Source organism: Haliotis asinina, chromosome 14 (assembly GCF_037392515.1).
Source record: "Haliotis asinina isolate JCU_RB_2024 chromosome 14, JCU_Hal_asi_v2, whole genome shotgun sequence".
Classification (NCBI taxonomy): domain Eukaryota; kingdom Metazoa; phylum Mollusca; class Gastropoda; order Lepetellida; family Haliotidae; genus Haliotis; species Haliotis asinina.
The window spans coordinates 36760367-36788336 of NC_090293.1; the positions used below are offsets into that span (position 1 = coordinate 36760367).

The following is a 27970-nucleotide window of genomic DNA, read 5'->3' on the forward strand; positions in this document are numbered from 1 at the left end:
GACTTCAGGACATCATAACAAGGCTATGGTGAGTTCCGGACATCATAACAAGGCTATGCTGACTTCAGGACGTCATAACAAGGCTATGCTGACTTCAGGACGTCATAACAAGGCTATGCTGAGGTAAGACTTGTTATTACATCTATATTACCTGAACCAATATCAAATCGTATTATATGGGTTGGTTTACGCCGAGTACTACACTTCAGCTTCTGAACAACTACTTATCATCAAGACTGTGCCAAATATTAGTATTAAGAACACTTGGTTTCAGTCAAGTTTGTATTTGGTAAGAGCCTGATACAATACCAAGGAGACCAGACCCAGGGAGTCTACCAATTCTATACTTCATTTACCATATGTGAAATGGTAAGTTATTCGTGATGAAGTGACACTAACTTCTAAGATTGCAGAACAATTCAGTGTAAGGTTTAATTATAGGTATGTCTTGCCAGTTATAAAGCCGCATGTGGCTGATGCAACAAGACAACTCACACACTGCAGGTAATGAAACGATATTGGATAACTGTAAATTACGGATAAAACAGTTTCCATTGATCTTAATCCAATTTTTCCTCAAGCCGAATCAATATGACCCCCGCTCCGTCTGTGTGTGTTGTATGCCAATGTACACATACAGGTAACAAGTCTGCCCCGCCCATCTGAGCGATTGCGCCAACGTGGCTTCATCGACCCTTATTGCTACCAATCCCTTAAGGATGAACTGGCTATATATTTAAGCAGAACGCAGGGCAGTTGCGGCCGGCTGGCGCATCTCACCTCCCTCCGTCCACACGAACTGTCCAGGGAACATGGCCTCGAACGATGTACGTCAGTTGTGTTGCTTCATAGGCATATTTTTGTGTACTTTGTCGGCAGTAACACCGCGCCCACCAAGCTCTACTGGTGCCACGGATACATTCTCTGTCCCCCGCAGGTAAGTTTATACAACAAATCACACCAGCACCTCTCTCTCTCTCTCTCTCTCTCTCTCTCTCTCTCTCTCTCTCTCTCTCTCTCTCTCTCTCTCTCTCTCTCTCTCTCTCTCTCTCTCTCTCTCTCTCTCTCTCTCTCTCTCTCTCTCTCTCTCTCTCTCTCTCTCTCTCTCTCTCTCTGAGACTGACTGACTGACTGACTATTTTGAAAGGTGACTTAACCTTAAAGATGATAAACGTCTCACAACCTGAAACATTTGACATTTCCTCGTGTTTTTCGCCACTATTAAATTGTCAGATCGGTCTGAGACGAAATCCAAATCAAAATATACTCGTTTCTATGAGAAACATTGTGTCTTATTCTTACCTGAATGCGAACTAGATCCAGGACGTATCCGAAGGTACATTCTTCGAGGTTTAAAATTTGAATGTTGTTTTTATACATTTACAGTTAAGGAAGAGGAACATGTTAGAATTCTCATTGCTGATGTTTGTGATTCAGATCATACCACAATATTCCAGATCAAGTGTCACTGTCTGACGGTTTTATGTTCCCAGCAAAACAGATAATACTATTTCGTTGTTTAAGAATATGCAATGATAAAATCTTAATGTAAATATGTGTAACGGTTGCGGTGAGAATCACATTAGATTGAAACAATCATGCTGGTCAGTGCGTATATATATTGTAGCTATTTAAGTGGGAATGTTCTGCCGCTGTGTACTACAAAAGACGATAGCCGATGGTTAGCTTTAGAAAACTGCAAATAGAAACATCACCTCTTGCTTAGTACATAACACAAAGTATACATGCATTAAAATTGTGTAATAAACAATTAGTTACAACATTTAAAGTCACGTATACACGAAACGGAATATGCTTTTTGCCACAATAAGGTAAACATAAGCCCTTGTCAACACATACATTCCTTTTGACCAAATATCAACAGGCGCTTCCGATCAGATACCAGGATGTGAATTTTACAATAAAGTGTCAAAAAATACCCAACAACCCGGGTTTAAATTGGTCGAAGTGTTGTATCAGTTTTAAGCAAAGGCACTTGTTAAGACTTAAGTTGACATTTAATATACCTTAATTAACAGATATTGTTCTTCGATTGTAAGTTAGACAAAGTGTTCTACGCGTACACCACCAATGTAGTGGCTAGACGTTCTAATATCGTCAAGAACATGCGGAAGGGATCAAGACATGTAATGTCATAGTTTACCGATATTTGTGGCTACCTATAATTGGACTTCTTGGTGCTGACTTGAATATTTAAGCCGCCATCATATAGCTGGTCTATTATAAAGTTCCGCATACACAACAAACAAGGAAACGAAAAAAGATGAATGTTATGGGATAGTAAGATAAATATGTGTCAGACTTCTAACTGTACCAAGCTACCTCAGGTACTCACTAGGCATGGTCGTCATGGGCCCATGAAAATCGGGATTAATATGAGATTAACTACAACATCCTTCCAACTGATTAAATCTTACTTTAGTGCTCTAGTACTCAGCTGTGAGATTGTGCGGTTTCACATGACATTCATACATCCACACGGGTCTAGTTTAGATTTTATGTCAGCATATTGAAATTTGTCAGCATTCCCCAATAATGACAGAAGAAGAGAACAGAACGAATTGTAGGTTCTTACCCCGTGGTCACAATTGTTTTTACGTTACATCGATGTATCTTGTACACCATTTCAGCCAAAATTGTATGTTACGAATTCGTAGTATCACTTAACTGTCTTGAAAGGGTATTTCGCAAAGCTGTGAAGTGTCCTGCCAACCAAATTGATGAACATAGCCTGAGGTTGACAAGTACCACGTCAGCCAAGCTGCCTAACGCTGTCGCCAGTCACAACTAATTCTGCATCAAGCCTGACTTAGGTGATTTTGTAATGATAGATTCGGTTTCTAATTAATTGTAACACTCAGTGACCACTAATAGCCTCTATCTCTATCTCCAACTCCCGACTGCCAGACAAGGTAATTGACAAGTAAAATGCTCGATTTCACATTCGTTGACAGCTCGCGTTCCATCTCCTCGCCATATTAGCCGTGTCTTATCACCCAATAATGGCAAAGCTCTATCAAAACACAAGCCTATTTCATAAGCTGTCACAGAATAAGCCCACATCTAATTGCGAACCGGGAACTTGCTACAATAAAGAAGCATTTGGACAGGTTTAATTAGCAGGTGAATATTGCTGTGATATTTTCCCTCAAGTACTTTGTGAATAACATTCTACCAGTAGCTTCGTGTAGTGATGTTGACCATTGACATCCTTATCACAAAGACGTGTCCCTTCTTTTACTTCCAGTGTGTCTGGGAAATATTCCCATCGATGCCATATTCCTATACGACCCACGGATGCTGCTGCACGTTGTAGGAGAGGACTAGCCACTGTATCATAGCCCTTCCCATTACATCCTTTCACGTAGTGCTCTAATGTCCAGGACGGATATCTCTCAATATACAGTGGTCTTGCATGCCACATCTCCAAATCACTTTAATCTCATATAATATTTCTTCTGTGCCGTTTTGCTTCAGAAGACATCCTCATGTCTTTTGTAATAGACTAGTAGACTGAATACATTTGATCAAAGGCAGTATTATCGAATGACGTCATGACGACATCTGATTTTCACCATCAACTAAAGGGCTGTCCTGCCCAGTGTTTGCTTTAAAGGATAAACGCACTTCTGGATGTAAGAGCAATACAACTACAGCTGTACTTAAGTATAGCCGGACGTTTATTGCATGCTTTAGTTGATAGGTTGCCTAAAAACTACTCATGAGGCATATTTATCACAGTTGAATAGCTCTGTTGATAGGAGCAAACGCATCAGAAAACAGAGTATCTTGTCATTTTCCATTAGGAGATGATACGTTTTCGGTCTTCCTGAATGAATGAAAGAGATGTTATGGACCAGTCAATTTTGTGCACACTATTCAACAAAGCTATTAGTATTTTCTATCTACTATCGTGTCACAGGATTGTATGAAGGCAAAGCTTCGGAATGGCCACATCACTGTGTTCAGCAAGAAAAGGACTATCGAATATAGTACGTGCCAATACGGTTGCTTCATTTCAAGTTAAATTTAAAATAAAAAAATATGTGTGTTTCACATTCTGCAGGCTAAATTATCGACTGAAATATGTTGTCGGTGTTACTGACATATATGGCCTCATACTTAACCCATGCATATATTTGAATCATCAACGATGAACAAATGTGTTCAAACCTTTCTAAACAACGTGTGCGTAAATGCATGATATATGTCATGTTTGTTTGGTCAGATTTTACTCGGTACTAACATAATCTCCCCAAAAAAGAAACGAATTTTCACGAATTCAGTCTGCTACCTTTAAAGTGAGATAACACATGATATAATTCTGGATCAGTTGCAGCCACATTTGACAGTAATGTTTTTAAAATATCATGTCTGTTAACATGTATAGTTTATAAATATTGCTATAAGAGTTATATTTCTGCGTGCAGGATATAGCCGTTCATGCCCTGCCATTCCCCAAATCATATTATATATCAATGTTACTTTTCTTTCTTCTATACTTGAAGAAGACGCCTTACTTGTGTGTTGGTAGCCGACTGGAAGACGTGATGTATGTATAGTAGGAGATTCTGCTGTATAACATCACTCCTTGAAGGTGTGGAGGGCAATGTCTCCATACTGGAGTTCAGCTTAATCCTCTGCGTCAGACAATTTTGCTGACACCATTTCATAGTTGTATTGTATCATAAACTCTTATGTTGTGAAAGAAAATGAGTCCGGCACAAAATGTGCGTGTGTGTGATTGTAGAGTGTCAATAGATGACATGCCATCTTACCTAGTTTGCGTTATCATCATCGCGTTGATAATCCACATATAACGCTGTAATGGTATTGTGGACGGTCACACTTGGTTGGATTAGTGTGACATCACACGTAATCGTTGTGATATACTATTAATTCGCTGCTGCCATCTGTCGGATAAACTAAATGCCTTGACTGAATGTATTTAGGCTTGTAAGAGAGAGATTCCTGCACTCGTATCTGTTTTGCAGGTACCATTGTCTAATAAGAAGCTGAAAGATAACAGAATATCTCTATTTATAACTATATCTGTTTTCCAGTCAGATCCATTTGCTTCGCAAAACCCCTGTGACGTCATTGATTACTGATATTACTAATCTGTGTGTAGGTGAAGCTGGCTAACTGTATATTTTATTGTCCAGACAATGATTATTACTGTTATTACTATCAACAGAAACTCACCTATATTTGGCATGGCAAGCACTCTGATTTGATCCTCTTTGTTCGCGCCGGATAGGAAATGAAGAGTAGAGATAAACTATTATAATCTCTTTTGAATATGAAAGTCAGATCAGTTCATATTCTCAGATGTATTTACATGTGGTAACAATGATACACAATGATGATGCACATTTGTACATGAATAGGTTGTCATGGATTTGTGGTTGCAGAACAAATATACTCAGTGCATATGAAAACGCACCACTCACGAAATTTGGAATAGCTCCACGGATTGATATGTGAAGTATATTCTTACCATGCATTTGAGATAATGAATGATTTAAGAAGACATGTAAACATCATTAAATTTCATGCACGATGTTAATGCGCGAGAGAGGCTTAACTGGTGTAGGGGTCAAACAGGAAAGTCAATAACGGGTGTGTCGGCCATTTATATTGACACATGCGGTGCATCGTCGTCGCATGGAGTTGATCAGTCTCTGGATAGTGTTCTGAAGGATAGCATTCCACTCCTGAACAAGGGCAACCTCAAGTTCTCGGATGTTGTCCATCTGGCGTCGACGTATAATTTCACCCCATAAGTGCTCGATGGGGAGAGGTCGGGTGACAGAGCTGGCCACTGAAGCACGGCGATATTCTGCTGTGCAAGGTACTGCATGGACACCCTTGCAGTGTGTGCCCTAGCGTTGCCCTGTTGGAACGTGTGGACATCGTGGTGTTAGTTGAAGAACGGTACGACATGGTTCTGCAGCACCTGGTCCCGGTAGTAGACGCCATTCACCCTTCCTCTGCAGATATGGAGAGAGGTTCTGTGACGGTAGCTCATATCCCACCCCACACCATAACGCTTCCAATCGACACAATCGGCGTAAAACGTTCACTGCGTCTCCGCCAAACACGTATACGGCCATCTGAGTTCCTCAAGTGAAATCGTGACTCTTCAGAAAAGATGACACCGTGCCATTGTCGTAGTCGTCAATTCTGGTGCCTGTTTGCCCACTGTAGACGCTGGTTTCGGTGACGATCCGTCAATATGGGGCCGAAATAAGGACGTCGTGCACGCAGGCCTGCAGCTCGCAAATGGTTCCGTACGGTGTTGGGGTGAATGAATCCACGTCGTCCTTGGACTTGAGCAGCCGTTCTTGTCGCTGGTGGTGTTCGGTCTCGGACATGATCCCGTACGATCAGACGGTCCTGACGTGCCGTTGTCACACGTTCTTGACCCTGTCGAGGACGGTCCCGGGTGCTCCCAGTTTGCAGAGACCTTTGTGGAGTCTTGCGATCGTTGTGTGTGCGCAGTGTAGTCGTGTGGCAATTTCCCTGGTGCTGGCGCCATTTTGAAGCATGCCTATGGCAGGTCCCCGTTCATGTAAGTCGCGGCATCGTGTCGGCGTTTCACAAGTGTCAGTGAAGAAGTGAAATTTTATTCGGATTCACATGCTTTTAAGGGCAATGTGTGCACAAATTCAGAGTGAAATTCATTATTCCCGTGGTGTACGTGCAAAATGTTGCGTTTTTGCCTAGCGTTACAGTTAACCTGAAATTCTCGTATTTTTTGCACCTGGCATCTCGGGTGACGTCACTGTAGTGTTGTTGTTTAAAAAGTATTTTGAAGTTGATTTGAACTTAAATATTGACTTTTTCAAGTGGTGCGTTTTCATGTGTACTCAGCGTATAATTCAATTTCGAATGAACATTTTACTTCCCCAGTGTAATTAGTCAGAGGTGAATTCAATCACGAAAGCAAATGGTTAAGGTTCTGTGTTTAACGTGTGTAAAACAACATTTTAGTAGAGGGTGTAGCCCGCACAGAATGAAAACAGTTTGAACTTTAGCAAATGCAGTGAGAAGAATACAAACCACTGCTAATACATTAGTTCTACCAAGCTCATGATTCCAGCACAGATTCTTCGTCTGTGGTAGACAAATGCCTGAAGACTTCACTACTGCACTGTTGCAAATACCAACAAAAACGACTTATCAATGTGCAAACGAACCGGCCTCCTGTGAGAGAAACGTGAGACAATACAAGGGGTGATTGTAACCCTTCAATTGAAGGACATAATGAGCCCACACTAACTATGAATACACAATGCTCACACTAATTAGTAAGTCAAAACATCGTATTTTCAGCGAAAAAGTTCACCTGACACGGTTAGATTGAATGTGGAGCCGAACGTGTTCCGTTACCGCTCCTCCTACTGTAACGAATATACTATCTGAAGTCTCGGTTGTTTAGTGAAATCTTGCAGGTTAAAGATCCGAAAATAGGCGAAAGTGATTATAAACAAAGTATGACGCATGGTGCCTCATGGGATCTAACATGGCTTGCACTATATAACCGACTTTGGAACCCACACTCATATGTGTTATCAGAGATCTTTATATCTATATTTTCCATGCATCAGCAAATAAATCTGCGCATGTGCAAATATAAGATTAATCTCTTAAGTTTCTTTGTTCCAACAGAGCTCCGGTTATTTTTTTAAGCTATTGAGTATTTACTCCCATGTCTGTATGTGTATGCGCTATTGCATTAATTGGGTAAGTAACTAAATATATGAATATAAATGCATCTTAATAGGCTTAAAGTTTTTAGTAATTGCCATATTGTCAAACAGATGGCTGCCATTTCTAAATACTGAACATGGAAGTCATGTGACAAGTAGAGTAAACCCTGGACACTGTACTCTGTATATATAGAAATCGCCTACTATTAGCTAATACTAATGCTGCTGTAGAGTTCGGGCGCCACGACGAATCATACGCAGGCCAATTTAGTTAGTTGAGTAAAGTACGCAAGATATCATAGACCCTTTGAGTTGTAAGTGATTCTTTTGCGGTTTTTGTACTCCCAGATTTGTAATTAATTGAGTAACTGTGATTTTTACTGAATAAAATACTCAAATACGCGCCTTATCTGGAGCTCTGTTCCAATGCCGTCTGGCGGTGGTCTATTTATTAGAATTCATTCATCTTGATATTATCACTTTTTGTTAAACCGATAAAAAGACGTGATCTGTGGCATACAAGATTCAGCTATGTCTGTGCTCTCTTTGTTTTCTACTTACCCCACAGAACTGTGGCGCTAAGTAAAGTATAGCATTCACATTATCACAGTTAAATACTCTCTGTGACTGCACATTAGAAATATATGCTAACACACTCTCATTTAGAACAAACAGGCAATTAAAGTAGATCGTAACTGAGATATTTTTCATATGCGGAGACGATTGCACTGGCTAAACTAGTGGACGAAAGAAAGTGAACACCCTTATTAATGATCGATAAAATCAAATCAACATTGTGACTCGACTTGCGACTGTGAAAACACACTCTGCCAATGTCTTAACAGGCGACGATGTTCCTGTTTTCCATGCAGGGGGTGTCGACCTCCGATACCTGCTGCACGTAGGCGTCGTAGCTCGGTACGTAGCACTGATGACATGCTGCCGCCGTTTCCGTTGCTGTGATGACCCGGTTGCGCAGATAAAGAGTACGCAAATGACGGTCTTCCTGTGGAGATGTATGACCACTGATTCGTTTTATACCAGTTCTCGACAAGCATTTTGCAAAATCTCCGGGATGCACGGTTTGCCATTTTCCGCAAATTCACGTGCTTCTCCTCAGCCAACATGCTGTATTTCGTGTGTGGGCGAACCGTTTCAGCCTAAAGGATTTTACCAACTTGAAAACATTGCCAAAAATTCAAAATTAAATGTGTTTACTTTCTTTTGCCCACTAGTGTATATAGTGCAACCGATGTGTTAGCCTTCCTGTGCGGATAGCCTTGGGCGAGAATTGTAACACACAGTTAATCCGTGAGACTTTCCATCGGCGCCGATAGCAGAAACCATAAAGCAGACCACATCTTACCGATTGCCTTTTATTTCCTTGTCACGAATTATTGCCATTTTCGGATCTTCTGAGGAGCTCCTCTAGCCGCTCGTTCCGAAGCCGTAACCCCATTAGGCCATTAAGAATGTGAAGAAACACATTGTAATTGTCTTTCACTATGCCTGTTAGTGGCCCAGGCTGTGATAGACTGAACCAACCTCTTTGCCATCACACCGTAATTTATTCCGATTTCATGTAAATATCTACATGATTGAACGAGCAGATAGTTGTGTCGCGTTGAAATTCGTGCGGGTGTATGTGACTACATATAATTCTACAATGTTCACCAAATTAACTTTATTGTTCCCCTAGGTAGTATGCTCACTTCTGATGGAATAAGTACGTATTTGAACGAGACAGAGGACTTTCACTGCCTCGGCAACACTTGCTAGCTAATTCCTACAATGCGATTTTCAGTACATTATTGGATTGCGATGTTAGGGGAACATACCAGCACATATTTACGATACCGGATCTGATAGAACAGGTGATAGAAAATGCTACAAAGAAACGAGACCTAGTCATTTTTTACATATTCCTCGATTTAAAACAAAGGAGCATGTGAAAATGTCCAACTGCCACCAACAAAGCCTGTTTAGAAATAGAAACGTAACGTATGCTAACTTAAGTTACAACTGAAATATAAACGGTAACTTACGTCACAAACATCTTAATATCTGATAATGGATACTAATGAGTATTAAGGAGAAACGGTAGGCGCGAATGTTGTATATATTTTCCAAGGACATGAAAAACAAATATATAACAAAAGATATAGATTTGTTCAATAGTTTGGGGACAAAAAATATGAGTTCGTTGACACTTACAGGAGTACATAAGATGATGACAAGCTAGATTTTGTCTGCGTAAACTACACCTCATTTCATTCCCAGGTAACACGGATAACGTTACGGGGTTTCTTTATAGCGTTATAACAACGTTTTTTGAACATTGGTGTCACGATAGTTTTCTGTAAATGTTTTCACTTTGAGATTCTTTCTTCACTATTAAGCCACAGCTTCATAAGACACACGGCCAGATCATCATGCACATTGACGAATGAACATCGAATTGAATTTCTCCTTTGTTTCTTATGTACTACTCACTACTTGAAAACTATTTACGTTAAACAGAACGTTATGACAACGTAAAATACGTTAGCATCAAATTACCAACTGCGAGGTAAAACGACGTATCACAACGTCACTGACATAAAAGGGAGTCCACAGAATAACCTTGTAACAACGAAAGTATAACTGCTTATGACAACGTGGAATTCTTACCTGGGTTACCATGTGGCATTTCACAAAATCAAGTATTACAAATTGCAGTTTTCAGCACAATATTCATTATTACCACACAACTACCACCCAGTCCGTATGTTTCTCAAGGTGAGATTAATGAGGCTATATACATGTAGTTGTATTTACCTGGAATTATATGTGAGAGGCCCTATGTTGTCTTTTGCTGTGAAGTAACATGTTTTATAGGTGGAAATGACGGTGGGGTTTGACTGATGTACATCAAAGGATGCGGCTAATCCAAAACACACTGCTTAAATATTTGGTTTAAGATGAACATTGGGCTTAAAATGAGCGACATCATTTACATGGTCTTGTTGTGTACCATTTTTGCCCATATCAAGCAGTGAGTGTTTTCGAACGTCAATTTTATCATTACTCTGCGTGGCTAAGAAAACGCCAAGTTGTAAGGAGTGTGTGAGTGTAGCACGAAAAGAAATGTGCACTTTTTATCTATCTCTCAACCTCTGACTGCACATAGCAAATGGCACAGAACATATTGTTTGATGTTTAAACAAGAAATAATCTGAGAGGAAATTAGGATTGCCGATCATTGTCTGTTTCCATTATAGTGTTTGCTTTCCAAAATTGAGCGACTTTCTTTACACACCTGAGAGCACTATACATTTAATGTACGGTCTGCCATGGTTTCTGCTATGTTCTGCAAGAAAAGTTGTCAGTGTTAGAAATCAAAAGATGTTTCTACTTTGAAACGGTGAAGATCCAAGAACATTAAAAATAGCTGGAATAAAAACAAGTTTGAATGAAGCACGTGACTGTAAGGTCTGATGCTGGTTTGTTCACGTTGTGATGATGACACAAGTTCGGCCGAGAACCTTCAGGTTAAAACACTGATAATGAAACAGTGATCACAGGGACACGAAAGGAGCATAATGACACTATACTCAGATACTGACCAAATTCAGAAAAGCTGCTTTACATCTTCATGTTTGTTTTCACATTCAAGGCTGAGTTATTTGAAAGAAACGTTATCACCACACTAATTTCAGGGTTATATTACTAACGCCTTCCTCTACGCACATGTGCATGGGGGGCATTAAACAGCTGCAATCATCTTGAACGTTAAATTTCATTTCATCTCACCTCTACTCAATTTGTCAGTTTGGTTTGCTGGATATTACTCACACTTTGACGATGTCGCTTCAGTTTAATTTGGTTGATTTATGTGTCATACTTAATGTGCTCAGGCTTATAATTAATCTGAGAGGTGAGTCAGTGCTTCGAAGTTTTAGACATAATATTTTTTTATTGGTTGGCAGACTCTCGTGAAATCAAGATCACGACTTGGAGCTGCGTAATGGAAGCGATCTAGGCAAGGAACCCATGCCACGTTGATCGCTTCTTGATCAGGGATAGGTGACTCGGTTATATCCCAAAACTTCCACATTCCAATACATCCACAAAATGTTAAAACAACAACTACCCATCTCCCCTTGTTGGATAATAGGCAAGTTCATTAAGCTCATTAAGTGCACTGAAGTGAAACGTGAGATCCGGAGATCAGGAGATCAGGAAGTGTGTTGAACTGAAACATAGGGTCTATTGAATGTAAGGCAAGATGTACAACTGTAGGTGAGTTTGTTAGAAATTCCACCGAACATACCCATCCTGCAGAAGATGCCAAAGTCAGATTCATCGGCAACATGAGGAAGAGAGCCCGAGAGGAGATCACTAAGATGCACACTTTGTATGATCATGAAGTGGCCCAGCAAAATGAAGAAGTCGTCCATCACCTGCCTTCCTTCCAGTCGATGCACAGTGCCCTCTACAGACACAGAAGAAAGACTTTACCCGTTCTTCCACAGACCAGGACTGAAGCTAACCTTGAAGGAAGGTTTACTGAGACTCGAGATGGTAAACCCTTTCTGCTCTTCACTGATGGTGACGAAGACAAGATTATTACCTTTTCCACACTACAGCAGCTCGAGGTCCTTCAGGCTGCTGAGACATTTCGTCTGCGACAACAACTGAGACAAGGCCAGAAAACACCACAACAGTTTCTTGATGCTGTTGGACATTATTTTCCCCTGGGATGTTGAGACTTTCAAATGTCATATGTTGTATATACATGAATATATATACTGATCTATGTATTTTTATTCAGAAGCAACCTTGATAAATAACTATGTAACCACATGACCGTGTGTTTGTATTTCTTACTGACAGATGGGTTAATCCATTTAAACAGGGGTAATCAGTATGCTAGAGTGTGTGCACTCAACCAGAAAAATTGTTGTAATAAGCTGTGGAAGTTTTGGGAGGATACCGGTCACTCGCTTGCTTTCTTTACCATTTGTACTAATTAACGTGTGCCTCGTCATGCTCCAACGCACACAGAGACTTGGCTCGTTCCCCGCGCAACTTCAGTTGTGTTCAACAGAGCTCCAGCCAGTTTATTGTATCAGTCGGAATTTGACAATGAATGAATTATAGTAAGAAATATGTGAATAAATGAATGAAATGAAGAAAGAAAGAAAAAGAATGGAAAAAAGAAGTACATGTGTGAATGAATGAAAGAATAAATGATACACCGCGGCCTTCCCTCTCAAAATATGTTAAAGAACGCAAAAATATCGCGAGAACACGTGTTAACATCAGCTGTCCTTTAACAAAAATCTACTTTGCGACATTTTTGTTTACATTAATAATTAATTCAGATATCTTGTTGCATATGGGGACTGGAAAGAACATTAACAAAATGTTAACTGACACTGTCACACTGCCCTAAAAATTAAAGTGTAAAACTCTCCCAAAGCGTTCGAAAACACCTTTATAGTTTTGTCAAAAAATATGATCAACAAGAAAGAAAGAAGTTATGGAACTATAACCCTAAAACGTCAATGGCGGATCAGATCAGATCGGCAATGTGTCATATTTTTCTCACACCTCAAATACACCCGGACATTCTTTCTTCGATTATGAAACTATCACTATTACTTGCAAACACATTTCACTTGATAGTATATTCCCCTCATATGAACTACGGGTGTATTTGAAAGATGTTATTGAAGAAATAACTAGAAACACTCAAACAATGGCATGTAGCATTTCAATGGCAGATCGGCGAAATGTCATATTTTTCACACACCTCAATTACACCCTAACAATGTTTTAAGTCATAAAACTCACTATTATTTGCAAATACCTTTCAACTAAAGATATGTTTTCCTTCAAAAAAATTAATCGAATGTGTGAAAAAAAGTTTTTATCGGCACAATTTAGTCTATCTTCACGGTGAATCGAGAATAGAAGCCAGTGAGCTATTACATACCTACTTAACACTACAAATCTGCTGCACTAATACGGACACTAATTCCAATTATTTGACTTAAACTGAAGTGAGAAATAGTTAACCTATCTACTACATGTTGGATTTCAGTTGTTACAACACTCAGCGAACTAAATCAGCTGTTGAAAATAAACCGGACTCAATCTTAAATACTACGCTGCCACCATATTGGCTACACTGGTTACGTAACGACCCGAGACATACGTTCAGCGGCTTTTCAAGGAGTTTGTTCTCCCGTTCCATATAGGCTCCCTGCCCCGATGTGTTTCACTGCTTAGTTATCGGCAGTGAATTACTCGACTGAACCACCCGTGACCCAATCCATATTCACCCTGTTTACATATGAACTATTTACAAAATAATCTGATTAAATTCATCAATTCATTATTCTAAACCCATGTCTGCTATGTTACCTTTGGGTTTATTGTGTGACCGTTGAATATGATTTCTTGTGTTTCTCGGACCCATGAAGGTCCCGAGGTAGAATGGGCCTTCAGCAGCCCATGCTTGCCATGAAAGGAGGCGACTAACGGGATCGGGTGGTCAGGCTCGCTGACTTGGTTGACACGTCATCGGTTCCCAATAGCGCAGATCGATGCTCACCGCCATACAGCTGGAATATTGCTTAGTTCTCTCACTTTTGTGTTTCCCGAAACGCATAGAAAAGACGTTCGTAATCCTCCAGTATCATTGTTTCATCATACTACACCACACGAAGTTTCATTCGATTCTATTTTCGGCTCACGCAAGCTTTATGTCGTTGCCTGTTTGTGTATCGAGCGCCGTAGGCCTTAGATATTTCCTGAAGCTGAAACTTCAAATGCACGTTAACAATACATTGTTCAAGAGGCTCGAATGAAATTCCAATACGGCAGACGTGACAGCCATCTTGAAACAATATATGCTCAAAATATATTGAAATTGTATATTAGTATATTTTCCTACATATATTCCTTTTTGCAAGTATACAATTTTCACCTTGTTTTAAATGATATATGGTATTTCACTTATGTAGCCTCTCTTCCCTTCACTTTTCCTTAATCCCTATAAAACAGGTCAACAGGCAAAGTAACTGACAGGGCCCACATTTGTGACAAGCTATTCAACAGTTAAGTCGCACATAAGCTGTGTTTTTAGCCTGTTAATATAAGAGGATTACGGAATGGCAAGAACGAGGAATGTCTCGAGATTCCTTGCCATATTGAAACAGGTTGTGAAACACTCATTGCATATAGTTCTTTGTTTGTTGTTGTTTAACGTCGCTCTCAGCAACATACCAGCTATATGATGTTCATTCGACACCCGATTAGGAACCTTCTCCAGCCAGCTCGACGGCACGTGTCCTTACAAACCGTCAAATTGACAGTAGAAATCAATGGTGCACATGACGACAACACTGGAGAAATCGACGCTGGTCAGGTGTCTATGTTTCAAACGGGAAACAAATGTCGGATTAAATCTTCATTCCTGAATAACCATCTGTTCTTGGCTTTCTTACATTTTAGAAAGAATGGGGCCTTCAGGGCCTCCTCGACTCCCATATTTCTGAAGGAAAGGGACATACATGGCCACGGTCCCTGTATGTTGAAGGAATGAAGTGTTTTGAAGATAGTCCCATGATACACAGTCTACGTTACACTTCAACGAAATATTTACGTGTTGGAAAAACTGCTTTTACAAAAATATATCGGAGCTGTTTAGCATACAACTTTTATACCGTATGAGTGTCCCTTGGGGGATGCTCGTTGAATACTTCCTCTGATGACACAATGGCATGTGTACATGCATGTGTCCTCTGCCTTGTTGTACATGCAACAAGCACCGTCGACAGGAGATCTTTAAAATGCATGGCACAATTAAGGCGCCTCATAACTATGGGGAATTGGAAACTGGCTTTTTTTGCGACAACTTGCACTTTCCTAAAACTTGCTGATGGAATTATAACAGACATTGAGTCATGAAGAAATATATTTACGAAGACCTTTTTGGTTTGTAGCTTTACTTGCTGAAACAAAACATAAAATATTATGTCTGAAGCAATCAGGAAAATTGAAAATCTTTAAATGTATGTAATATTATATATAATTAATTTCACTGCATTCAATGGCGTTTAACCGGTATGAAGCATACATTTAGAGTATTCAAGTGAAATGACACTGGCAGCTCATATTCCAGACTAATCTGAATTTATATACTTCGAATTTGTATACTTAGAGCACGTTAGATGGCCGACTACGTTAGCTAAACATGGTTAAAGGCCGCAAGAAGGGTGAGACTAGCAGTGTGAGTGAATGGCAGTTGGATAAAATTGTGGTTTTGTTTGATTAAACAAGCTAGCACTGGCGTTCAACTGTTGGTTAGGTGATTACTGTCGGTGACATGAGCACTAAAACTGCAGGACCTCGCTGTGTAACCACAGCAGATGGCGGCATCAGAATTTGATGGAGTCAGGTTTAGCTATAGTGAAGATCTATACTCGTGCTATCTGGACTTGGACAGTCACATGGAAATGGTCCAGAGACCATGATCGACCATATTCTTGTACCCAAAATCACTGCTGTGGGATGCCCAGTAGTGTTGGGTGCGTGGTGGTCACAGTCAACAACGTCTCTGATCACCATTCTGTTATTACATCGGTTAGTTTACAGTCACAAGTTCAGAAGACTGCAATTGCCCGGGATAAAGTGAGAGACATAGATTAGATGGTTGACTATACATGTGCTGTGTCTCTGGCGCTCTGGACTAACACCTTTCAGTGCCAGTGCCCATCAGAGATTCATCGATATTATCATTTTATTGTGGAGAGTTTACTGCAAGCTGCGAGCGATACTTTGCCTATGAAAATGTATAACAGAAACCTGAAACCATTTTGGAGAAACATTGATAATCAGTACCATAAGACGATGAATAAGAAGAGACTGATTAATGCTGGTAGGCCACGGGGTATGCATCACAGTACATATGATGAGTACAAAGAAGTAAGAGCTCTGTTTAGGAGGTCACTTCCTGAAGTTTGTCTCAGAATGGTTAAAGGAAATTGAAGATTGATGCTCAATATTAACACATTTCACTAATGTTCTTCACACGCTGTTTCCATACTACAGCTTGGTGGTTCTTATTATCATTAGCTGGAGATAGCTCATTCATAAAGTAGCTTCACGTTTAAGGCCTCAAACTATACATAACTTTTCAGTTTCGAAATCCACACCTTAGGTCGATTGTTACAACTCGTGGTGGAGTAGCGAAAATGCCGCCCTCATGGGTATAATGACATTCATTTCTTTAGATTCCCAGATGCGTTATCCATAGATATCTCGCGAATACACAAATAACTATCAACAAATTATTTATACCGTCATTGTCTGATGTCACATCTGATATTTCAGTCATGTCCCACCGTTCATTCACTACAGATGTGACCTCTCTGTTGTGTTTGAACTTAATGCTGAAAGGTCACTATAGTGATTAGTATCCCGTGGAGCAAGCCACTTCACAATGATATGTAAACTGATATCAAGTTTGCCCTCCTTGTTTCACAATGCGCCACAATGAGAAGCCGGATGATTAGGCGTACATGTAATTCTAATTGATGTTAAGAAACAAATGATACACTGACATATGTTAGTTGCATTCGTCAGCAGTAACTATGACAAAATCAGCCATCAGAGAATGAGAAAATTGACAATTACATGAAGTGAGGGCGTTCCAATATCTATTTATTTACACAGGTGACAAACTACTAACATATGTCACAATGTCTGCGCTCATATACTTGGCGAAACTGGCATCAGTACAAGTACATTAACATTAATGTGTTAGTATACATGTATGTTGATTAATATTTCAGTTTGGCCGAAAAAATCACGGCCATATCCACATCGATTACCCCTATAACTTCCATGACTTTTCAAACATAGTGAATGTCACATAAAAGACAAACTGGTATGGACCATGTTGGAAGTAAATGATGCATGAGACTGCATGTAAAACATACAACCCAATGCCTCTATTCTCGGCCCGCCAAGTCATAGTTTCAACCATATTAAGAAGAAATATTCTGCTGATTTTATAACCATACAATAACCATTATCAAAACAAAAGCAGCAACGGTAGCTGCTGTAACCACCGCAATCAAAGGTCATCGGTTCTATAGAATGGCCCAACTTTCTCAATGGCTTGGTTCTCTGAACAGGGAGGTAACCTCATCTTACACTAGGGTTAATGAAAGTCTTCCTTAAGTTCGCGTGATGTATCTCCCGTGGAAACACCAATAACCAAACATTATACAGCTGAATTGCAGAGTCTTACGCTTTTGTTGGCGACATTCTGCTATTGATTCAACACATTAAACCATGGACTCTTTGTCTGAAAGACATATTTATGAAACACAAATCAATTTGACAACCATAACTACGGTCCTTACCATTCATCTTTCCCTTCTTGTGATAAAGCTACAGAGGTTGTTCTCTCTCATGGCATAATGTTAAACCCTGTTCCACTTATCATTAATCTTCCAACATTTTGCTTTCTGTGTAACTTTGAATAAATTACGTTCAACCTGTACTCTTTTAATCGCATCTTCATTGGTCAGCCCTCCATAATCATTGGCATTTGAACAAATGGGTTAAGATCTTTGAATGTACGGTCCTTGATAGACCATGATGTACCGCCAGCAAAGGTGAAACAGGATTTAGAAAAGCCCTCTTCCATTAATTACGCAGTTCACCTTACAACAGTGTACACAACTGACAGGCAAAGGTTAAGATATATAACACAAGTTAACTGAGTAAAATGTTTTGTTTGATAGATATAGGTATGTACATATTTGAAAACATTCTAACTGACAGAGCTGCTTTGCAGCGTAAGATGCAGTTTATACCAATCAGTGTTCTTCTTTCTTGGTTTCTATGTTTTTTCTAAAGATTTTAACATTTTATGAATAGTTGTCTTTGAAAAGTATAGCATGGACATTCAAGAAAGTCCTCAGTCACATTGCTACGATGCGGCATTTTTTACAGTTACTCTAAATCAATCATCATCAAGTGTACTTGTCATAATATGTTAATCTAGTTGCAAAACACTTTGGTTCCTTGTTCCATATGAATAATATAAATGTGAACAGTTTTCTCTTACGTGGATATGGGATTAAATTGATGCAGCAGAGTCACATTTTCTAATATATGAACTAACGTCACTTTTCAAAACCAAATGCTTTTTGTTCTTGCAAGGAGGTGTTTATACCAAGATTGTATCGTTTTTGTTTCTGTGATTTTCGATCCAACTTGACAGTTATTAGCATCATTCGAATGTTTTCTGGTGAAGAAGCATATCTATCAAACGTACTTAAAAAGGCAACGTGATAACGGATTCCGCACGACATTCGTTAAAAGCCATGAAACTATTATAAGTTGACCAGACTGCACGGAGGCAGTTTAATGTGCCTGTCAGGACTACAGGAGCGGTATCAGTTCATTAACATCATCCAAGACCGTCCACTCAGTACGGAGACTAGCCAATCATTCCAATGTTCTGTTAGGACAATCTACCGACTACAGGAGCGGTATCAATCCACTAACATCATCCAAGACCGTCCACTCAGTACGGAGACTAGCCAATCATTCCAATGTTCTGTTAGGACAATCTACCGACTACAGGAGCGGTCTGCAGTCACATCACAACGTGAAGACCGAAAGAATGTGAGCACCCATCTACAGGATCATGCCACCAGAGTAACAGAAACAGCACTCACAACAGACCCATTAGTGCTGATGCCGTGCCTCGACGCGTGCGCGAAAGGAACCGCTGCTGCCAGATTATATGTATAGCGCCTTTTTAATCAGTGAGTGAGTTTAGTTTTACGATGCTCATGTTGTTGATCATTGGATTGTCTGGTCCAGACTCGATTATTTACAGACCGCCGCCATATAGCTGGAATATTGCTGAGTGCGGAATATTGCTAGATGACACTTTACTTCTATGTAAATGATATTTTACTTCAGTGAAGGTGATACTTTACTTCTATGTAGATGATACTTTACTTCTGTGAAGGTGATACTTTACTTATAAGAAGGTAGGAGAAGGTATTGCTCGCTTTACTTCTATGTAGAGGATGCTTTACTTCTATGTATATTATATACTACACAAAAAAGAAACGCATAGCTGAAAATTGTTATCAGTTTATACACTTAAGGTTCAGTAATACACGGCAGTCATGAAGAAAGCCTTTATGAACATTAACGGTCCAATGCTGCAACAAACTGTACGTCACAAGTGACAAGTGTATCAAGATCAAGGTCGCAGAGCAGTCAGTATCTTGTGTGGCCTCCATTAGCATTAATGGTTAGTTGGCACCTGCGTCCCATAGACTCTACCAGATTCTGGATGAAGTGCCTGGGAATGAGTTGGTACTGTTCCCGCAAGGCCACAAATAGAACAGGTAACGTGTGTGGCTGAGGGTCACTTTGTCGCACACGGCGATCCAGTTCGTCCCACAAATGTTCAAGAGGGATAAGATCCGGTGATCGTGAGGGCCAGTGAGGCCGTGTATGCGGCCGAGCGTTATCATGTTGGAAAATGACGTTCTGGCGGTTCATGAAAGGAAGGACGTGAGACCTGATGATTTTGTCACGGTAACGTCGAGCTGTCAAATTGTCCTAGACCTGAATGACATCTGTCTTGCCACTGTATGAGATGCCAGCCCAAACCATGACAATTCCATCACCAGATCTGTCCACCTCATGTACACAATTTGCAGCGCAGCGTTCGTTACGACGTCGATATACACATGCTCTTCCATCGGGACATCGCAGTATGTAACGTGACTCATCACTGAAGATAATAGTTCTCCACCTTTGCAATGGCCATGGGAGATGTTGGCGACACCACTGTCTGCGTTGTTGCCGATGTTGACGTGTAAGGACAGGTCCTCGCAAAGGTCCTCTGGAACGAATACCAGCCTCACGTAAGCGGTTCCTCACAGTTTGATCACAAATTCTTGAGTCTTGGCACTACCGATGCTATGGTGAACCTGTTCAGCAAACAGGTCGAAGCCGAATAAACCTGTCCTGCGCGGGCGTGGTCACACGGGGTCGACCTGACCTGAGGCGATCACGTGTTGACCCTTGCTGCTGGTAGCGATGCCAAAGTCTTGCTATGGTACTCCGTGACGGGTTCAGTTGCCTTGCAATCGCACTGAGACTGCCCAGCCTCCAAATGACCAATCGCATTGTTGCGCTGAGCCCCAGTAAGTCTAGGCATGACTTTAACACCAAATTTAAGGTTGTCAACTGTCGCAAGAGCATTGAACCCCTGACTGTTATCGGAAATGATTCGTGGAATCTGCGTGCAAATAACTCATGAATTTCTACCCGTCCAGAAATTATTGCATTTACTGAGGAAAACAGATTTTGGTGCGTTTTGTCGAGTTGTCCTCAATAGCAATGGATTCAAAGTTGGAAAGTTCATCACGCTTTCATTTATTTATTTATTTATTTATTTATTTATTTATTTATTTATTTATTTATTTATCTAATTTTATTGTTATTTTATGTTTTATTTTTTTTTATTTTTTTTTTTTTGGGGGGGGGGGGGGTTGAGAAGTTTAGCTGTGAGAGTGATACTTTACTTATAAAAAGGTAGAAGAAGGCATTGTCTCAATGAATCATGTCGATAACTTTGACCTTTAAGAAACAATAGATGTTTACTGCAGTGTGATATAAATCTGATGTGTTCACAAGAGTCAAAATATCACTCTGTCGCAATGACTTCGTGTCTCATCAAAGTTTTATGTCCAGTGTAAATGAAAATGAAATGCGTTTGGTCAACAAGTTTTGGAATTGGATTACCAGTCTCCAGCAAGGAATACTCCCACCGATCAGCTAACCGTCCAGTCAGTGCATCTGCATGGAGTGAGTGCCACTGTGAGTGACTTCCCTCACTATATCCGTGTAGATCCGGGTTAGAATTAATCTTCAGCAACCCATACTTGACATAATTGGCGACCAAAGGGATCGGGTGTCTTGGTTGACACATGTCATCGTGTTTTAACTGTGCAGATCGATGCTCATGCCACTGATCACTAGATTGTCTGTCCAGACTCGATCGTTACAGACCGTCGCCAAAACCTGGAATATAGCTAAGTGTTGTTATTCAACAAACGAAGCAACAGATCTGTCGCTGTGTCGCGTCGAGTCCATGCCTCACTTCATTTGAAGGCTACCAATACAGCATTTGAGTTACGTCTTTGGTAGCCTTCAAAGATGACATTGTATTTGCAAGTGACCTTATTCATTACTGTAATCATGGTTACTGATAAATTAAATAGTTTATTTTTCCTCAGCCCACCTCTTCCTTTCCACCATGTATGTGTTCGTGTGCCTGCTCTGAATTTTGTCGTTTAGGCTAAGATCAAAAGGATGGTTTGATTAATATTATTATAAGTGCTGATCTGACTCAAACCATGACAAGAAATATAAAATAGCAGCTGGAGCAGATACGTAACCAGATATTTAACTGCAATGTTTGGAGATGGCCGAGGAAGAGTATCAAAGTCACTGACAAGCGTACTTTTGCAAACAAGTGTTAACTCCAAACATTCCCGCTAAGCTTGTTTCCTTTTGTCCCCCGCCGCAACGAGGAGCGGGGAACGATGTATTCAGCAGTGTCCCTCCATTCGTACGTGCGTACATCGCGATTCTTGTTGACGCGATGTCTCATTAACTCTTGTTCTCAATGTGTTCAAATTTGGTGACAGCCTACTTTGGGGGATCACCCAGACACTGATTGATTTTGTTGACCTTGAGCTTATTTTGAAGGTCTACCCTACGCTTTGACCACTTTTCAAACTCTTGTTAACGCGATATCTCATGTACTGTTGTACCCAATATCTTCATATTTGGTGACAACCTACATTGGGGCATTACGTACCCATAAGTCGATTTGGATGACCTTGTGTTTGCTTACTTTCCAGGTCACCACGACCCTTTAACGACCCTTCAAACTCTTGTTCAGTAATATTCCATGCACTGTTGCACCCAGTGCCTTCAAATTTGGTGACAGTCTACATTGGTAAATTGTACAGACACCAATGGATTTTGTTGACCTTGACCTTATTTTCAAGGCCACCCCGACTCTTTGACCACTTTTCAAACTCTTGTTAACTTGATATCTCACACACTGTTGTACTAATGTCTTCAAATTTGGTTACTGCTCATGCTAATGTAGGCTTAGACAGTTACAAATGACATTGTTTGTTGTGACAGGAAAGTCGCACTAGAATACGCAAAAGACATATGCCGGATTAGACAATGTTTCAACGATTACAACAATATCGTTGTAAAATGGCGGGACCATAAGGTTGGGTCAGTGTGCCGTAAAAATAGGATGTTGTTCACGTGACCCATGACAGATGCATCACTAGTCACAATATCTTCGATATAAACTGTTAGTCCAGGGATTCTGGCTGGTTCCATCTGCCATCACTTTAGTCTGTCGCTTTGATGCATTGTCCAAAGTTCAAAACCGTATTCAAACAAGTCCCAATGGAACCATGAACGAAACTCGTATGAATTAAAATGTGAGAGTTAAAGTTTTACTGAAGTCTTTTTTTAGGTTATTTTACCACATTGCTCAGAAAACAAGAATGCTTGTCGATTATGTTCTTTGCCATCAAATGTAATTCAGTCATAACTAAATACATATCCTCTTTCAGCAACTATGTATCAGTTTCTCATCTAACATACCTTCTTCCCCTTCCACCAATAAAGCTAAATTTCAGAATTTTCTGATTAATCGTAGCCCAAGAAACCCCAAGTGATATGTCAGCAGCAAAACGTCTTGCTATTCAACATTAATCATCATCTGTGAACATAAGCAGTAGAAAGAAAAATGTGACTGTACGAGGACCCAAACCTTCAAAGATTCTGCTGTAAATAGGTTTCCTTCACGAACACACAGTGATACCGATAAGTGATGTTACTTGAAAGCAGTTCTTGTAAGAATGGACCTTTCATGTAATTTCTTGTCAGCTTTTGAGTAAGCCCTTTATGCCAAATGCTTCAGTTACATTGCAAAGTAGCATACAAAAGAATCCTCCATAATCGTGTGAAGTCCATATTTGATAGTTCAGTTCAATCAAGTGATAGATGTCGGAGAGATCGGATTTATATTTGTTCAGTGAGGTGTTCCTACAGACATAATTATATACGAGTGTTTGAACACAATAACAAATAGGTTTCAAATAGTTTCATGAAGCAAATAATATAATATGTAAAACATAACTACATAGGGTGTTCACCGTTTTCAATGGCATTTCATTGGCATTTTCCATTACTCATCTAGAATGACTTTCTAGTAACGAGAAACAGTGGTACGTACATACATTTAAATGCGCAGAAGGCTTATTTTTCATTGTACACGTGAATACAAGGTTCGAGGATATTAATACGTGTAATTATAAGTGCATGTACAATGCTGAAACATTAAATATATAATAGGTATATTGCACATGGAAGTTCAGCAGCTAACATTGACCATGCTAAATCAAATAGTGGGAATACAGGAAGCCATTTTCTTTGAGAATGTATCGAAAACACTGTGTCTTTTGGAAATAAATTTTCCACCATGAACACGTTTTTTACATTCTTTATAAAGTTTTCAATGTTGGGTATTATTTTTTCAGGGTGCAAATATATATATGTGTCTTTTAGCAGAATGTTTCCTCACATTTTCAATATACATATGACAAATGTTTTCATCCGCTTCGTTGTCATCGGTTCCTAATTGCACAGATCGATGCTCATGTTGTTGATTACTGGATTGCCTGGTCCAGACTCGATTATTTACAGACCGCCGCCATATAACTGGAATATTGCAGAACTAAAAACTGAAGTCACTCACTCACTCATCCGCTTCGTTACAGAAAGTACATTTAAAATTGTCAACCAATTTCACCTTGAAAAGTTATCTTTTGGTATAAATAATTCCATGCAAAAATTTATATTTTCCCATTAATGGCAACTGTGTGGTTAAACACTCAGATAGCAATTTATCATAAAACGTTCTTGAACCTTTAGCTGAAGTCATGAAATCCCTTTGTAAAAAGTTTATATTGAGATCATTTGTATACATATATCTGTAGCCTTTTAAGGTCTTTTTCCATTATTCAGGGGTAAAATATGTAGAATATATTCAAGATTTAAAAATGTACTCCTTGTCCCATATCTATTTCTCAAATCTTCATAAGAGATCAAACCTTGTTCATCATACAGGTCCATAATAGTTAAAACTCCATTGTTGGCCCAGTGTCTGATAAAATGGTTTTGGTTTTTAAAGTTATGATTGAGCCATATTGGTTAGGATAAGATTTCATACATGTTATTATCTTCAATGGTGTTTTCAGTACAATAGCCATTCCATGCTGTCGATACATCACTCCAAAACGGCTTTTCGATTTCAACAATAGTATGAATGTTTAGTATATCTTTAAATGGAAAGTTGTACAATACCCTTTATTCTATTATTCTGTCGTATCATACATCCAGGGATTTCAGCCACAAAAAGAAACAAATATGGTGATAGCGGATCACCTTGCCTGCAACCTCAGTGCATTGTTCTGCCTCGTACGAATCCAGTCTGGTTATCATGTATTGCAGAATTTAAGGTAATTTTCAAGCGGTTAAGCGGAGATACAGCACTTATTATTTTATACAAAACATCAAATAAGGTAATTGGTCTCAAGTGCTTTAATTGGTTTCTGTTTTTATTACCCGTTGGTATGCAAGTGATAAGTCCTCTCCTCATGGTAAGACACATCTTATTTCTTATAGAAACATCTTAAATAAATCTATAAATCCAAATCTAAACATCTTTCCAAAAGTACTTGAAGAACTCTATCGGAAATCCATCTATATTGTTGTTCATGTTTTTTACAGCCAGTGATATTTCATTCATGTCAATGTCTATTTCTAATTTGTTTCTCAACTGGTCACTCAATGTTGGGGTTACCACCTTTCCAAACTGGTAGTCTGTTTCATATCTATTATCTGAAGAGTAAAGTTTTCTATAAAATTCCTGAAGTTCATCACTGTCAGTAATGTCTTCACCATTATCAGTAATATTTTTTTTATTGACATAGTTTCTATTTTCTAAATGGTAGAAATATTTTGTTGGTTTTTCTCCTTCTTCATACCATAAGATTCTGTTTCAGAGTTCCTTTCATTTCTTCTTATCTGCTGCACTTCTGATTTCAGTTTCGCAAGTTCCGAAATTAAGGTTTCATCTACATTTCAAAAATTGTTTTCTTTTTAAGAAAAAAGATGAAAAAGAAACTGTTTTTCCTCTAACTTTCATAAAAAAAATGTTTCCAAAAATAGAATGCCATTGACCTCAAGTTTAAATTCTGATTCATTTATATTTTAATCCTTGTGTGCCAGTGTCTGAGTATTCCTCAATTCTTTCTTTCATGGTTGATCTAACTAAATCTGCTTATACGGAATGTAGAAGTAAGGGTTCCAATAACCCCGCCCTCTCTATATATTTATAGTGTTTGAGAAAGTAAAGCTAATAGCTGGTGCCGTGATATGTAGAAAAATTTACTGCCCCCTGATTAAAATGGCAAAGACCCATTAACGTTATTCATTTCATTGTAGATAAAAAAGCTTCTTCATTATTATTTCATTGCTCTGTGAAATTAATATGTATGAGAATTAACCAGTACAAAATCTGTGATTACAAACCCAAGTAATCAGAAGGTTACTTTTGACGTATTCTATCTTATGATATTAGAAAATTTTTTTCGCCGCTACGCTGTGAATTGTATGGAAATCTGTTAGAATGATAACGTCATTGTGCATTTGTTATGGACACGCACAATTTATTTCAATTTCAGCTTTGTCGATATCAAACAGACAGAGATATATATTGTCTTTATTTCCATTCTTATTTAATGACGACATATCTTGTTCATCTTGCATTCCAAAAGTTACATAAGTTTCAACATCAAGTGTATGCAGAGAAATAATTTCGTTGTTGTTTTAGATTTTCACAGTATATGGAAATCATAGTCAAGAGCTAAGTGAAGAATTAATGAAAATTCGAGAGGTACAGATATTCTGGTGAAATACGTTGACATGAGTACCGAACATATCAATGTAAACAAGAATGCGATTGAGTCACTGAGAAGAGAATGCAATGAATACAAAAAAGACATGGAAGCAAAACTCAGGAGATATATTCTCGGAAACAGGAAACCTTTCCCTGAAATCGGTGTTACCTCGCCACCAGACAGAAATGAGACAGAAAATTGAGAAATCCCGTTTTTCATGATGTGTATATACTAGTTGTGTGGCGATTACGATATCTAGCAAGGAAGCAAACTCCCAATGTCCTTTTATCATTTTTTTGTTTATATTTGTTACTGACAAAAATTGCATTTTCCATCTAAAAAAATAGCTCCATTAAATTTACGCAGTACTATTCTCATGACTAACCCGAAAGGGAAATTTAAGCTAGTGTCTATGAATTGTAGAGCTTAAATAAGAGTTTCAAAAGGAAGTTTTTAGTTTTAGTTTTTAGGTTTTTAAGAAACGAAAAGGTGCATATTTATTGCTTGCAAGAACAAATCATGAAACAGCAGTGGGTTAGAGAAAATGTTACATTAATCCATTTAGAAGTAATGCAAGAGGTGCTGCTATCGTATTTAAAGTACTACAATGTGAGCTTGATAAAGAAGATGGTAACTATGTAGCAGTAGATGTTAACACTGATAAGATATTTGCGTTTATCAATATCTATGGGCCTAATTCTGATAAACCTGAGTTAATTAGAAAAATAAAAGGAATTACTGGGAATGTATGTGATAACCCTGTTAAGTGATAAACCTGTGGAGATTGGAAGTTAGCTTTTTGAGCCTGGTAAAGATACCTATCAACATAAACATATAAATAACTCTCAGCAAGACAGGAAGTACTCGAACCAATGGATAGATTAGATCTTAAACACCCATGGCCAGGCTCAATCCAACAGCTTGAAGATTCACTTGGCGACAGCCAACACCATTGAAGCCAGTTCGTTTTGACTTTTCTAGCTTCCAATGATATTCTCCACTCTACTGAGGAAAGAGATATCATACTAAGTATACATTCAGATCTATAGTATCTCTTACAGTTTCACTTTCTGACATGCAAATTGGAAAAGGATTCTGGAAATTCAAGAATGCATTACTAAAGGACAGGGAATA

The 27970-nt window shown here is 39.1% G+C and overlaps 1 protein-coding gene across 1 annotated transcript in view; it reads left to right on the plus strand.

Annotated features, from left to right (window-relative positions):
* The first annotated feature begins 752 nt into the window (after positions 1-752).
* LOC137261748 (uncharacterized) overlaps positions 753-27970 on the plus strand; it is an 84313-nt gene continuing 57095 nt past the window's right edge. Inside the window, exon 1 of the mRNA XM_067799534.1 lies at positions 753-937. Within this exon, the coding sequence (XP_067655635.1) occupies positions 813-937 (125 nt within the window). The 5' untranslated portion in view covers positions 753-812. The remainder of the gene's footprint in view (positions 938-27970) is intronic.